At 41.0% G+C, this 16,504-nt stretch overlaps 1 protein-coding gene across 11 annotated transcripts in view; it reads right to left on the reverse strand.

Annotated features, from left to right (window-relative positions):
- PTK2 (protein tyrosine kinase 2) overlaps positions 1 to 16,504 on the reverse strand; it is a 201,937-nt gene that overhangs the window by 13,548 nt on the left and 171,885 nt on the right. For 10 of the 11 annotated variants that reach the window (XM_052703579.1, XM_052703581.1, XM_052703578.1 and 7 more), the window contains 4 exons: positions 10,276 to 10,387; positions 7,092 to 7,178; positions 5,726 to 5,863; positions 4,961 to 5,092 (listed from right to left, as the gene is read on the reverse strand). In XM_052703579.1, coding sequence (XP_052559539.1) covers positions 4,961 to 5,092; positions 5,726 to 5,863; positions 7,092 to 7,178; positions 10,276 to 10,387 — 469 coding nt within the window. Of the gene's footprint in view, positions 1 to 4,960; positions 5,093 to 5,725; positions 5,864 to 7,091; positions 7,179 to 10,275; positions 10,388 to 11,037; positions 11,602 to 16,504 lie in introns of those variants that run through there. The other variant, XM_052703583.1, reaches the window with a different exon arrangement.

Consider the following 16,504-nt stretch of genomic DNA (forward strand, 5'->3'; position numbering starts at 1 on the left):
TGTATACAATGGGAAGCAATGCCAGATACCATCAGCACAACCACTACAAAAAGGTTCGAGGTGAAAACTAAATTCAAATGGAGAAGTAGTTCATCAAGGCGTCCTAAAAGAGGAAAAGCACTCTGCAAAATATCCAGAGACAGCTACAGTGCAAAAAGCTACAGCAACAAAATCATCAACTTCTCTGCACTGCTGAACTGAGGAGGTCATCCTGGACATTTTCTGCCCCACAACTCCTGATAAGCAAACTCAGAGCCATCAGTTACACAGGCTCTTGTGCACCATCACCACCTCTGCTTTTCTAGCTGTGGCTAGGGACGATTCTCCTCTTGGGTCAAATTCCATATTAAAATAAAGAAGATATACTTTCCTAGAGGCAAATACAAATAAAAGAATCAGCTTCTGCCAGTTCCAGATATCTGTTAAAGCTTAAAAATCAAAGCATTCTGAAAGGGCTTTTTAGAAATTATTTTAGCTCAATGAATGCACTGATTTGCTTTTAAATTGCCTCTACACATGAGAAATCAGGCAGATTACCACGTACACACCATGCCCTAACAGAGTAATTCAATGTTTCAGTCCTGATTTGCTGTGTGCACACATAGCGTATGCTTTACATTAAGCACAAGCACTACAGGATGCATGCCAGACTGTGCAGTAATAGGCCAAATATTTCAGTTCCAGTGAGCTGCGAAGGCCAGCAGTGAAGAGTCCGTTTGCAATTGTAGGGCACTACATTTGGGGATGGAGGTTGCTCATTTGGCTTCTACATGCTTTGCACTGAGTGTAAAGCTTCAATCAAACTTTGTCAGTTTTACTTCTTGGAGTGGAAATACCCATTGTGATTGCAAAATGACTCAAGAGAAAGTACAGAACGAGAGCTCTGTGTGCTTCTTGTATGAATGAGGTAATCAACCAAACACATCGGATATAAAAGATGATGAAAATCTCGTGGATTGCAGCACCTGGAGAATTGCAGCAGCAAGATACCTTACACAAATATCTTATTGGAGAGAGCTGTTGGAGAAGGTTCAGAGGAGGGCTTCTAAGATGATCAGACAGCTGGAGCACCTCCCTTATGACAACAGGCTGGGGGAGCTGGGCTTGTTCAGCATGGAGAAAAGAAGGCTGCAGGGTGACCTCATTGCAGCCTTTCAGTATTTAGAAGGGGATTACAAGCAGGAGGGGAATCAACTGTTTACTCGGGCAGATAGTGATAGGACAAGGGGGAATGGTTTTAAGCTCAAGGAGGGAAGATTTAGGTTGGATGTCAGGGGGAAGTTCTTCACTATGAGAGTGGTGAGGTGCTGGAACAGGCTGCCCAGAGAGGCTGTGGATGCCCCGTCCCTGGAGGTGTTCAAGGCCAGGTTGGATGGGGCCATGGGCAGCCTGGTCTGGTACCAGATCTGGAGGCTGGTGTCCTGCCTGTGGCAAGGGGGTTGGAACTTGATGACCCTTCAGGTTCCTTCCAACCCAGGCTATTCTACGATTCTACGAATCGCTTATCAGGGGTTGTGGCGCAGAAAATGTCCAGGATGACCTCCTCAGTTCAGCAGTGCAGAGAAGTTGATGATTTTGTTGCTGTAGCTTTTTGCACTGTAGCTGTCTCTGGATATTCTGCAGAGTGCTTTTCCTCTTTTAGGATACTACTTCACCGCAGCAGTTTCACCTCTCCACCTATATATACACCTCAGAGAGACAGCAACTTCTAAGGTCACCTGCATGAAGTGGGAAGCGCAGCGATGCTTTATCTTCACTTCAGCTACACCAAAAATAATTCAGAGATTTTCCACCCTGTTTCCAGGAGGCATTGATATCCAAAGCAATTTTACCAAGACAGCATGAAAGGCTGCAGCTTTAACCACTGCCCATGAAACTACTCGACTCATGTCAGTGGCCCCTCTGTATCAGGGGATGGGAGTTAATTCCGAAATAATTCCCCCCTGAAACAAATCCTCCAACTCCCCTACTCCCTTCTCACTTCCTAGCAGATAAATTTGATTCAATTTTAAATTTAAAACCTTCTTTTCAGTTTTCACACAACGAATTTATTTTCACTCACGAGCTCCCTATGAAAAGAGATGTGTTTATTTTCCCTTTATACAGCAGAATTTTAGAGTTGTGGATTCCATTAGCTGCAGCTTGCAAACAACATCTCCATCTCCTTTCACATACTATTTACATGTTCTCAAAGGACTGCTTTCAGACAAACCACACAGACATCATCCTCTCTGAAGACTGTGCATTTCCATTTCAATGCCACTGCCATTTCATTCTTCATCTCGGGTGTCTCTTCTAGCAAACACAGCATCAATGCTGTTCATCTTTGTCCTAAATGTTATGAGTTGTAGTTATTCTTTGCAAATACAGCGATAAATTTTGAATCATGAGCAATCACTAGCAAAAATTGTGCCAAAAGAAATCCCAGTAAGGATTTTCCTTCTCATTACACAACATTTCACATTAACTGATTTGCAGTCACTGCTCTGAGTCCTCAATAATAGAAATAAGATTTAAGATAAACTGTAGGAGTCTGAATACTGTGTGAATAGAGTTGCTTTTGAAAGCAGCCAGCTTTAAACTAAGAACACTAGGCTGTAGGGTTACATAAGTTAAAAATTTAAATCTGGCTCTTCTCTCTCTATTGTTCTCTATTCCTAAAAGGAAAAATGTTCTTCTGAAACCTAAAGCAGGGACAGGAGAGCCACACCAGCCAAACAACGTCATCAAAACCTTAAGGTTTGTCTTCCCGCAGAACGCTCTCAAAGCACGAGAGATAGAACACTCCCTGGTAAAATAAGTTGTCTCTCTTCCTTCAAACTTCCAGAGGTTTTAGTGAAGACCTTCTCTGGACAGAAGAAATGTCGGTTCTTTATTAGAGACCACGGGGTAAGCAGTGTGAACATGTACAACATATACAATGCTTCTACACTGGACTCTCATGTTTGGAATCTTGTATAATCTCTGGATGTTCTTCAGGAGAAGGGCAAGGCCTACAGGACTGCTTCCTCACAACGCCTCTTCTACTGTCTTGATTTGTTCAGCACAAAACCTAGAAAACCATGCTCCTTTTTCAAGAAATAGCCATGTTTAAGCCAAAGTTTCCCAGGCGATGTACCATGCTATGGGTTCAAATATAGCTTGTGACAATCACTACAGCTTGTTCAACTTCTGACACAGCGTCACACAGTCTGCAATGCATTGAATTATAACCCCCATGCCTCTATACTGAAAATGTTAAGTGTGGAAAGATCAAGAATTTAAGTCTCCTGTGAATTCTAATTCCCCATTTTGGTCACTTAACTTCACACTTACTCCCCTTCAAACTTGCTCTTTTTCCCTTTCCAACTGTTTAACATTTACGTTGGGTTTACAACCAAAACCAGCTCTGAAAAAGCTACAGAGTTGTAGAGCTCACAAGCTCATGAGCGCCTTCTATTTCCTTTAAACTGGAGGTGGTCACAGTGATGGAGTCTCTCCAGCAGCACACTATTACAGGGCAAAAGAAAAAGCAACAAGCAGCAATCCGGGAGATGTTCAACATCTTGATGGTCGTGGGGCTGAAGCAAAGCAGAACACTGACACTGAGTGCTACACATAATTATCACCTATTCTGCAGAAAAGGTGAAAGCTGCCGCACAACCCACTGCCACCACCTGAAGTTACCACGTCTCAAAAGGTGTTTTATTAAGTGAGCACTCTTGGGGCAATACATTAATCCCTCACAAAATTCCTGATGATCTTATACACTTTAATCCACATTTGTGAAAGCCATTCAGGACTGGAAAAGCTAATGCCTCAATTAGGCAAGAAGTTTTTCCTTTCCTCTCCCTTGTAACACATTTGACAAAGCAATCTGGGTACAGTGGTTTCTGTATCATCATCAAATGGTAAACAACAAATTTCCAAGAGTGTTGGCAGAGATAAAGAAGCCAAAAGCAAGCTTCATTGCCTTTTAATCAAAAGTGAAATACTACCTCTGTCACAGATCTTAGCTAGAACACGCAATGGGCATGGAGGCATCCACCAGCAGCTCCCATCTGCTAGTGGAGATTTATCTTACCGTTGGTTGCTCGTCAAGTGTTCAGATGAGCGTATCTAATGAACACCCTAAGAGACTTAGGTAAATCAATTGCAAAAGAATTAGGTCTCAGTAACACTGTTTACATTTAAGATCTGCTCTCCATTCCTTCCCATTCACATCCTGTACAATAAAGCATAGATACTTACTTCCAAGGGAATCAAGGTACTGGCTTCAACATCCCTAAAATATGGCTTTAAAATTAGTGAGACAAGCTAACCAGCAAATATTGGTCTCCAAAATAAGTCACCTGAGCAATTACTCAAACTTAGCTCTCACAACAAACTTACCACACTTGCATTGACAGAAACTTGCCTTCTGACTACATACAACAAGAAAAGCTTTCAAATCAAAATATTCCTTGAAATACACTTGAAACCAAACGTGTTGATGCTTGTCACAACCCAAACCACACCACTGCCATTCACCTATCCAGTGAGGCTTATGGACTCAAAGACTCCTCAGCATGAACCTATACAGGAAAAATATCAGCTGTTTGAGTTTGGTTCTTTTCAGTGGTGCCCAGTGCCAAGACAAGAAACAGTGCAGACAAAATGGAACCCAAGAGGTTCTGCCTAAACATCAGGAACCATTCCCACATTGTGTAGAGAACTGAGCACTGGCAAAGCGAGGTTACGTAGCCTGCTCCTTGGAGATCTTCAACAGCCACCTGGACGTGGCCTTGGACACCCTGTAGGTGTCCCTACTTGAGCAGGGATTGGACCACATGGATCCAGAGGTCTCTGTTAATTTCAGCTATTCCGTGCTCCTGTGGTATCTGTGTCTGTAGCACAGGACACACTAACTAGCTGAACACTTAAAGAAAAATCAGAATGAATGAATGAGCGAACAAACAGTAACCACAAAACAAAGCATTACCAGGAATCGTTCCTCTTTTTCAAGCCAGCGTTGATCTTCTTCCATCTCTTGTTGTTGTCTTATTAATCTCTCCTCCATGAGATGTGTGGGTAGAACCTGCCCCATTCCTCGTACGTCCAAAGTGCCTGAATCCTACAAAACAATTTATGCAGTCTTACAGCAACTGGCAATTTGTGAACATTGAAACAATTTGAACACGTGCAAAGTGGTCACATGCCTCTGCCTATACTTTATTCAAGCACGACATAATTAAATTGTTTCAACTGCCCCTCTAGAATAAACAGGAATGCTGAACTACCTGGAATGACAGTGCTTAACTAAACTACACAGAGCGTGAAAAACTGCATGGCTGCAAGCAGTAATGGCAGCATATATGACCAAATGAACAAAGAGTAGCTTGAGGCAAACTGAAGATGTGGACACCTATCTGCTCTCTGCTTAGAGAGCAAATGGATTTAGACAGAATCTTTGTGGAACGATAAAAATGGAATGAAAAAAAAAAGGAAAATATTGGAGGAGAACAAAAAAAAAAATGCTGCGAAGTTAGAAGGGGGAAATAATTCCATGTCCCTTGTGGCTATATGCAGGATCTGGTTAAAGCACTGAATTCAGTCATGACTCCCATCCCACTGCAGGAAGGCAATTTAAAAAACACTACTGAAACAACTTGTTTTTCCTATAGTACTCTCCAGATATACCTAAGGAATTTTAAAGAAGTGTATTTACTACACAAAGTGCAGCAACAGCTGTATCAGTTCACCATACCTCCATGTTTGGTTGCCACACGGATGCTTCCTGAGGTCGATGGTTCCAGGAATCTGTCTGATCCAAGAGAGAAGCTTGCCCAGGATAAATGCTGCCTGCCATGGCTGGTATCCCATGAGAACCAGAGTAGCCAGATACCTTTAGGGATAAAGAAAAAGAATGTTACAGTAGCAGGACTTAATAATCTTCTTTTTTTTTTTTTTCAAGGGAGTAAATATGAGTGACTCAATTCAAGCAGTCATTGTGAGGGAAGAAAGCAAGCAACAAAAGAAGGAAGCCAAGCCAAGATGTGACACAAAACCTTTCTCTAACTCATATGCTATCTGAGGATGCCTAACCAAACAGCAACATTAGAAAGTATGTTTCAACTTCTGTAGTCAAGAAGATCGAAGTACTCTGACAAACAAAACCAACCCTACTGATACTTTTGGAATACTTACATACACACAGCTCACATTCAAGTTAATAGGAGCTATGCACACATCACCCTACAAGGCATAAATAATGTACCCCCCACTGTATATTACAAGCTTAAGATCTGAGTGACTGCATGTAATTACTGTGCTTAGCTGCACGGCTTGAAAAATTATCCACAGAAAAATCAAACTAGCTTTAGTAAGTTTGAAATATTCTGATTAAAAAATTAAAACCTCCCCACCCCCGTGGAAAAAAAAAATAAAAATCTCATCTAAGTCTGTTGTATATGGCTGTTGGTTTGAATAGACCTAAAGAAGGCTATCTGCCAATGGAAAACAGAACTGTTTCAGAGAAGTATTAGGGAGTACAGTATCAATAAATCCAAGGAAAGTGCACCACCAAACCTGTTCTATAATGCAAGTGATTTTATAACACAGCAAAAATTCCAAGCCAGCCCAAGACTCCATTTCAACAGCACAAATGCTACGATTCTATGATTCATTAAGAAATGTGTGGATATGGCACTGAGGGATGTGGTTTAGTGGGCATGGTGGTGATGGGCTGATGGTTGGACTGGATAACCTTCGTAACCTTTTCCAATCTTAATGCTTCTATTCTCTGATAATAATCTATAAATAAGGTCTTTACTCCAGACATTCTACGATCTGATAAATGCTAACAGGAGCACCACATTCCTTCAGTAAATATGAAAAAGTCTAATGTGCTTCACTTCAGTTTTAAGAACTTGAGCACTACATCAGATATGAAAATATTTACCATCTGGAGGAAACCTACTACGCTCAGTTCAGGGTTTGTTCTGATGCAGAACAAAAACACAGCAGTAGTCAATGAAACTAAACAGCAGCAGAAGTGAATCAATCTCACAAGCTACAGCTAAGTTACAAACACCACATTTGAAAAGATACATGCCGAGTTCAAAATATAATACCTGATAGTGATTTGGCTGTACCATATGCTGAGGACTCGGATAAAACCCTTCACTGGACCTTGGGCTGGGGTAACCAGGCCTGCTGGGCTGCAAATACAAAGAAATTTTAAGAGTCAAACAGGATCTAAGCCCACAAAATTATTCTCTGATGAAACAAACATTTACATTACACACAGAAGCTAAAATAAATAAAGGAATAAATCCCTGAAATAAACATTCTACATTATTTACCAGTTAGAACAAAAACAACATAAAAATAAGTTTTCCTCCATTTTCATTTGGAAACAACAGAGGCTGAATTGTTTGCTGGATATTTCAATAAGTAGCATTCACTCTGTCTATTTCTGGGGCTTATTTGATTGCTTGCATGATGGGGCCCTTCTCTGTGCTGTTCTTAAATCCAAAGAGAACGCTCCAGAAGTCTTAAATCAGGCTTTCAAGCTGAAATAGCATTGTTTCTAAGTTCATAATTCGCATTATGTAAAGTTTTGCCATTTATTGCTCTGTAACTGTACCCAAAAGCAAATTACTGTGCTTCAATCTGAATACAAATCTAACTTTGTTCAGCACAAATATTTACACGCATTATTCTGAGGACCAAAGTCAGTTCTGACCATTAATCCCCATATAATTCACTGCCTTAAAACAGAAGGTGCTTCTGGCCATATTCTGAACATGCTCTGTTTCTGCAACCCATACCCAGTCATAAAAAATTGCTTCTATTAGGAAGGACAGCTAAAGAAAAGCTATCAGATTATTTCCCTAAGCATCATTCTTGACACTTTCAGCAGAAACAGAACACTCTGTATGTAAACAAAGCTGATGTGTAATTACAGGAATACATGAGAAAAATCAGAAGAAATTAGGAAAGCCCAACAAAAAAGAAGCTTTTTTGTCTGCACACAATGAACAAGCTGGCCATCCTTTTGCCAGAGTAAGTAAAGAAATTTCACACTGCTGAAAGAAGCAGTGATGGAAAATGATGCTCAGAACAACTTATTTTTATCTTCAAAGTAGAAGTGTCCAGTTATTTATACTTGATGTTAACCTCTATCACAGAATCATAGAATGGTTGAAAAGGACCACAATGATCATCTGGTTCCAACCCCCTGCTATGTGCAGGGTCACCAACCAGCAGACCAGGCTGCCCAGAGCCACATCCAGCCTGGCCTTGAATGCCACCACGGATGGGGCATCCACAGCCTCCTTGGGCAACCTGTCCCAGTGCTAAAGGTACCTTTGCCTTTTTGATGAGGGAGAGTACTGCTGTGTATTTCAGAGGGAAGAAAAAAAACAACCAAAGAGGCAAACATCCCCAGTACAAAACTCAAACCTCAACATTCTCTTTCAGTTAAAAGCCACTATCACATTACTTTGGAACTGCAGAATTTTATCATCCCTACATGGAAACTGTTGTCACTCTGTAGTGAGATCTTTTCTATCTAAGGTTTCTAACTAATTACTGGTAAAAGTAATTTCAGAGCACAAACTGTGAGAGTTGTGAGTTATCTGAGAAGGTGAGGAATTGAAGGCTATAAATGAGAGTTTAAGCACATGAAGAACTGTTACAACAAATTAATGACAGAAAAATCAATTGTCATTATTAAAAAAAATCAGATAGTAACTTAAGGGATGCTTGAGATACCCTATGTAAAAAAATTCAACTTGTAGCAGCATCATTAGTACACATATCCATGTTACACAAAAACACTGTATAAAAAACCCAAGCAACAATTTCACTGCATACACAGTGAAAATATCTTAAAGAGTTGAAACACTAAAAAAGCATGCAGTTATAGGAGAATTAATTTCAATCGTAACTTAACTTCTTTCAAGTTTTGGTTTGGATGTTGCACCTAAAGGTCTGATGATGATCAGTTCTAATTCAGTGCTGCTCATCTACTACGTAGAAGTATTCATTTGAATTAGCCCTAAAGCCTCAAGACTGAATACATTCTTAAACAATGTTGTAATAACTAAGTATTACTAAGTAGTTTAATGTCAGTATAATAATAAATTTGAATTGTTATTAAGTAGGATATTGCTCTGATTCATGCAGTTCATCTCCTTCTGTAGCTCAGTACATTATCTGGCTATATATGCATCAAGTCCTGGCAGTTTATCTCAGAAGCCTGATCAGTGTGATGGATTGCTCGCCATTCTTAACTCTGAAGTAAAAACAGTTACAGGGTCTGCAATTCCTGCCATAAAGCTATCAAAATGGAGAACCAAACTAGGAAATCTGTCAAGCAACAAGCCAGAGATAGGAAACCAAACAAAAATATGTTTCCTTTTGATGAATGCTAGGGGACATGCAGCAGAAGTTGCCCCACTATTACTTTCCAAGAGACGGGTAGATGTGGCACAGAGGGACGTGGTTCAGTGGGCATCGTGGGGATGGGCTGGTGGTTGGACTAGCTGACCTTAGTGACTTCCAGTTTTAATGATTCCAGGATTCTACACTCTGACTACAATCCCTCTGAGTACCAGAGCTTGCACAGAGGGCTACAGGAACTCATCCCAAACCGATCAGGATGCGGGTACTACTCCTCACCACAGCGGTGAGGGCACAAAATTAAATTCTCTGAAATATGGACTCCTTCGAAGAACAAAAAGCACACAAGTTATTGAGAGAAGTCAGTGCTCGGCAGCTGGTGAAGTCAGACTGCAGAGCACCTCAGTGACATCCACAGGACAGACGTGCAATGGAACAAAGATAAGAGTAGTCTAGAACAATTAAGTTCCTCGGACATAAAACTGCTACTTTTTGTTCAGAGCAAGGAAAATGAAAAAAAAATACAATTAATTAATTTCAATTCTGATCTGTTATAAAAAAAGCTTTACAGGGGTCTGAAATCGCACCAGCTAACATTTCACAGGAGCACTAGAAGAGAGAGAAGAAAAAGCCTGGAAACATTTTTGTGGCAACTACAGCAGTCTCCTGCAAGTTGAATAAACAAGAATCAGAAAATTGTCAGTGCAAATTATAGCAGAGATCAGCCCTAATAACAGTCTAAAGAGAGCTGGGTCATTTCAGGCAAGCATTAGCTGATGATGACGGAATTGGGCTGAACGCCGTTGTCTTAACCAACCCCTCAAACAAGGCTTGGAAAAAATAAATGGAATTAAAAGGAGCATTATCATTAATTTTAGAAACATTGATGCTTCGTGTTCTGATAGCTACCTTGGGAGGAGCTTCATCTGATCCTCCTGAATCCCAGGATACTGTGACTTGTCGCCTGGATTCCATTCTCATCCGTTCTTCTTGCTGCTGCTTCTCCTCCTCCAGTATTGTACTAAGAAAAACATACAGTATCTCAGTAAAACTCCTGTTTGATCTCTCATAGACCCCTCCCCAGGGCTCCCACATCTCACAAACTAATCAATATTATTCGACAGAGTGAGAACTGAAAGTCAGAGCTCTCTTATGTACACTGGGTATGTTTCTGAAAGCCTGAGGGAATACATCTGTAGGATTATCACTGTGCCTTTAACATCAGAAGCAGTATCAGGTTTTTAGAAAGCAGTGGTTGATCTTGTATAAAAATTTCTTTGCATGCTAACATTTCTTTTGATGTGCAATTACACAGAGAAATCCTCAGAGACAATAAATCAAGCACTTACTTGCATGAAAACTTATTTTTCACAAGAAAATATTCTACTGAATTGCTCTAAAGGATCAAAATAAACTGAAAATACATATTTACGGAAACTCAACAGAGCTTCAACGCATTGCCATTTTTTTCTCTGTTGAGTAAAGCAGTCAAAAACACTTTAAATACCACGCTTTCCCCTTATATTTCAGCCTAAGCAGGAACACACACAGCAAAGAAATTCAGCAAAACAGAAATATCTGAGATCATTCACGCAGCATTTGAACACTCAGGTCAGAAGGCTGCATTTCCAACAAAGCACAAGACAGTAGTAAAACTCGTTTGCTACTTACCACAGTTCTGACTATTAAAAAGACTGTTTGAAGTTCAACGTGATCCCGCTGCCCCCACAGCAGCCTCCTCCCAGCTCTGCTATGTGGATTATTAATGTTGGATATTTGCCATTTAAAAAATACTCAGAATGAAGCTCTGGAGGAGGGAGCTGCCAATTCACTGGAGCTGCACACTACATGGATAGCATGGAGATCTGGGGAGGGCAGAATATTTACATATCCATCTCCCCAGAGTGAGGACAATCCCGTAAAGCAGCCATTGCAGCTTCTTTATCACTCCAGCCTTTTGAGAAACAAAGCTCAGCACTGAGTTTATAATCTGTGCAGCCTACTAAATAACCACCCAGAATTACTCATACAAGGGATGAGATCAACTGCAGCAATCTATTCTAATCTTGGAACTTCATTGCTTATTTCAAGAGTAAATTCCTGCTTGGTTGCAGACTAGAACTCCGCTTTTCCTTCCCCAGCCAAAAGAATCCATGCCCCTTTTTAAAAGCAGCGAAGTCATCTTGTCTCGCTGCAGCTAACCCGCGTCTCTAAGTATGCTGCAATTCCAATCCATCATTGCTGAAGTAACACAAGAATGTGGAACAAAAACAAAATCAGACAAGTTATTTGCAGAAGTCATCCTGATAGAACAGCCACAGAAAAACAGCTACAGCCCAACAGAGGCGACTAAAAGGAAAACCTTTCTACTTTACCACCTCTTTTTTTCCTTCAGAGTAAGGAACAAAATATTTCTCACTTGGACTCACAAAGAATGAGCCAAATCCCACTGCCTTAAGGTAGTTCATGCTTCAAATATTCAGCGTGCATTTTTATGTACCGTGAGAAATCACTCAAGATGTGGCTGTAGTCATAAACCGTGGTTAAGATCTTTCAAAAATACCTCAGAACTCAACCAAAAAAACCCCAACAACACAAAAACTCACCTATACGTATATGTGTGTGTGTGTGTATATATATATATATAAATATATATACATTTTTTAACAAAGCTCTTGGTACAGCAGTTGCTCTACTCCAAGCTACGGGAATGGAACAAAAGCCAGCTAAAAGCAGCTGACTAAATTTAGAGATGGCTTATTGACAACTTGGGGCCACGGGTACAGTTTGTCACAGCACAGCCCTGATTTTCCACAAAAAGGAATGAAACACTGGTGCCTATTTCATAGAATGGCCTGGGTTGAAAAGGACCACAGTGATCATTTCAACCCCCTGCTATGTGCAGGGTCACCAACCACCAGACCAGGCTGCCCAGAGCCACATCCAGCCTGGCCTTGAATGCCTCCAGGGATGGGGCATCCACAGCCTCCTTGGGCAACCTGTTCCAGTGCCTCACCACCCTCTGAGTGAAAAACCTCCTCCTAATATCTAACCTAAACCTCCCCTGTCTCAGTTTAAAACCATTCCCCCTTGTGCTATCACTATCAATTCTCTTAAACAGCCGTTCCCCCTCCTGTTTATATGCTTCTTTCCAAGTACTGGGAGGCCACAATTTGCCTTCATGTATTACTTATGGCATGCCATCATTTAATGGAATACCATCTGCTTCCACTGTATCACTGGCAATGACAATTTTCTACCACAGTGACTTGTTTTAGCATAGGCTCAGATTTTTGCCTTCCAGCTCTCATTCACACACCACGCTACTCCTTGGCCTGTACAACCACAGGTCCTCTCATCACACAGTGAGGAAATGTGAGGCAGATCAGTTGCAGCAGAGTTTGTACTTGGATGCCCTTGACTACTGCTGACAAGAGGAGAATATAAAATAGAAATGCTTCAGAGAAGCATCACTCAAAAAACAAAAAAAAACTACACCAAACCACAAGGAATATAAATGACTCACAGAAATGCCTTTGTTTTCACAAAGGGAAGACCAATCCATAGATGGAGTTGAAGTGTGCCAAGAGATATTTTTGACCCTTCCTCAGTACAGCTGCTTAAGTACTCCAAACAGTTTGTTAGTATTCACAGAAGGTCAGGAAAGTCACATCTAGGCATATTTTCCCAAACTACTTGTATTCTTGGCAGCAAAGAGAAGTATGAAGAGAAGAAGCCTTTCTATTCATATGGCTTCCTGAGCAAATCTGGATCCAGGGCATCTTCTTGTCTAGGCTGAGAAATCTGATGAAAGATCTCAGCTATTAGAAGTTTGTGGAACTGATAAACTTCATCCATTTTCCAAGAATCTCTCTGCTGAAATTTGTCAGGGAGATGGAAAAGGAAATATTTACCAGGAGATCACTGTAGAAGTATCTGAAATACTGAAATGCAGCCTTAATTTCCAAAGGCAAAGCAACGTCAGTGTTTTCTCATATGGTGGTGTGGGAACCTACAGTAAATGCTGACCCTTGGAACCAGCAGCTTCTTTCTTCCTCTCTGCGGTCTCTGGCCTTCAGAAATACAAGGCTGTATGTACATGAGCACATTTTCCCACACAGCTCTAATTTAAAAACACTTTCCTATGGATATTATTGCTTATGGTCGCTGTCAAATACCAAAAGGCTCAGGAAGAATTTTGAAACCTCCATCATATGCATCAAACATGTGCTAAAATTATTTTTTGCCAGATGTCACAAAATAGCAGAACCCAAACTGCTCTCATTCTTATCAGTTTTGTTTCTTGTCATTATAAGCAACATTTCAGGAACTACAGCAAATGCTTTCACAAGGCTCAAGTCCAACAAGTTAACCATCTCACTGCAGTCACAGAAACAAGCTTTCAGTGGATGACTAAAGTCGTTATTTTACTTTGCTTTTATTTTTTATACTTTTTTTAGGGTTCTATCTGTATTCAATACATGACCTGCAGCCCACGGATGCTTCTGGGGTCATCACCTCTGCTAATACCTGTGCTTCTTCATCAGTGACCAACAGAGGCCTAATTGATGATCCTAACACAGCACTGATAAAACTGCTTTTGCAATTTTTGGAGGAGAGGAATAATTAGCGATAGGTACTAGATATAAAATCTATTCAATGATGCCATGAAAATGTCATGAATGGAAAAGCTCAAAATCAAAATTTAGCTTAAACAATGTATATAAAAAGCATTTTTAACAGAATTACCAGCCTGAAACAGACAGGGCACCATGACTCACAAGCACAAGCCTGGGAGCTGACCTCTAAGAAAGCTCTTGAATACACTGGTGTAACTGTAGCCATACAAACGTGTAGCATACTGAACACAGCAAAGAATGAACTAAATTTAATAATAAATTTAATGTTCCCAGAGATGTACAAGGAAAGGGCGGATGTGGCACTGAGGGAAGGAGTTAGTGGGCACGGTGGTGATGGGCTGATGGCTGGACTAGATGATCTTAGTGCTCTTTTCCAACCTTGATGATTCTATGGTTCTACATGTGGAGGAGATGGCATATACAGCCATAACAAGCATATGGTTATAGCAGAATTAAGCTTATATAAGTAATTCTGAATGGCAAGGCTGTAGAAGTAATACTGCATTATTTGGGTTCATTAAATGCTTTAGGTCTACCATATTATTTACCACATAGTGCAAAATTAAAAATATCTTCTACACGTAATCATCAAGGAAACACAAATTTCCTGATCGAAACGCTCTGGACTTTCACTCTGGCCCACTAAAGGACAGCACAGCAAGGCAGCATCTCTGCTTTCTGACTTCATCTCACCTTTCTGTTTGTTTTTCCCCAAACTGAAAATGGGAAATGTAGGAAGTGAGGATGAACTAAAGCTGGAAATGCTTTAGTTTCTGTTTCTGTGCTTGCTCTGAAGACTAATTCATCCTCAGTCACTCTGGACAGACCCAAAACCACAAAATGCCAGGCTCTGTTACTACCCCAATAACATCACATAAATTCTACAGTAATCAGCATCCCACGTGGCACAAGCAACTGCAAATAAAGTTTGTGCAAAGCAGATGTTACTATGAAACACATCAAACAAACTGAGAACACACAAAGCATTTATGCTCCCATCAGTGCTATTTCAGATGCAGAAGGTTTTGGCTCCACACCCCCCCCCCCCAAAGCCATGGCCTTTGTTATTAAAAAGAGAAGAATGCTGCAGTGTTGCACTGCTGGCTTCAGGCAAACAATCAGTCTGCTCTCAGTTTGAAAAAGCTACCCTGGAAAACATCCAGAATGAGCAGCAGCAACACCACACAGAAAAAGCCACCAGGGAAATGGCTTGTTTTTGCAAGTTCATGGGAATTTGAGATTTGAAACACAATCCTTCCTAGTTGCCTGACATTGCCTCATAAAAGGGAACTGGCAACCTTTCCGATGAGAGGCTGAATCTGAGCAGCACAAAGAATTCCTAAGGACAATTGGGCTGCCTAACTTCTAGGAGGTAAATGTCAACATTTTGGAGCAGAAGAAAACTTTCTGCTTTGGTGAGAAGAGAGCAAAAACTGGATTTCAGCACTGCTGTTGCTCCAGGAGAAAACCTCTTCTCTAACCTTAACTTCAAACAGCTTCTCAGCTTGGACGTGAGGAAAAAATTCTTCTGAGAAAAAGTGGCCAAGAACTGGAACAGGCTGCCCAGGGAGGTGGTGGAGTCACCATCCCTGGAGATGTTCAATAAAAGGGTAGATGTGGCACTGAGAGACATGGTTAGTGGGCATGGTGCGGATGGGCTGACAGTCGGACTAGATGATCTTAGTGTCCTTTTCCAACCATAATGACTCCATGGTTCTCAACATCCTAACATGACAGAAAGAGGAAAAAAAAAAATCCCTGTGTGGTGCATTTTTCATCTAGACTTGGAGAATGAAGTTGGCAGGGGCTCCCAGAGGTGGCTGGTCCCATCTTCTTCTAAAGTTGGGCTTGATACACAGTGAGCTCAGGTTCCTCAGAGCCTTCCTCAGTCAAGGTCTGTAAGCCCCCCAGCATGGAAATTTCACGGTCTCTGGATGACCTGCCTCAGTGCGTAACCACGCACCCTGGGAAACGTCTTTCTCGATAAATGATCACATCTTGCCTTTCTGGAAATTGTGACTGTTGTTTCTCACCCTTTGGCTGTGTATTTGTGAGGAAAGCCAGGTTCCTGGGTTCTTGTCCGTCCTGTATATCTGGTGATACCTTTTCCTCCTCTTCCCCTTGTGACTCATGACTCTATGAGTAGTCTAAATTTTCAGCGGCAACCAAAAATGTTCCTCTTCCCTTCCTGGAAGAGGAATTCCCTTCCCTGTCTGAGTTTACACACTATCTTCCTATCCACATTTTTTAGGACTTCCTTCTCCTCTGTGCCAGCCAACAGTGATCACTACAATCTGACTGCAAACTAAAAAGAGTATAAAAAAAAAAAAAGAATAAATGAACTGTGACCGAGTACCCAAACCATACTATTGTATCCTATCTTCTCCCTGTAGTCCCTACCCAGAGGCCTATCACTCCTTCCTGTATAGTCAACTCTACACAGTCAGTTCCTTCTGAGAAGGGCTACGTCCTTCTCTAGCTATGTAAATTATTTGGCT

This window comes from Tympanuchus pallidicinctus, unplaced genomic scaffold, assembly GCF_026119805.1.
Source record: "Tympanuchus pallidicinctus isolate F22 unplaced genomic scaffold, pur_lepc_1.0 scaffold5, whole genome shotgun sequence".
Classification (NCBI taxonomy): Eukaryota; Metazoa; Chordata; class Aves; order Galliformes; family Phasianidae; genus Tympanuchus; species Tympanuchus pallidicinctus.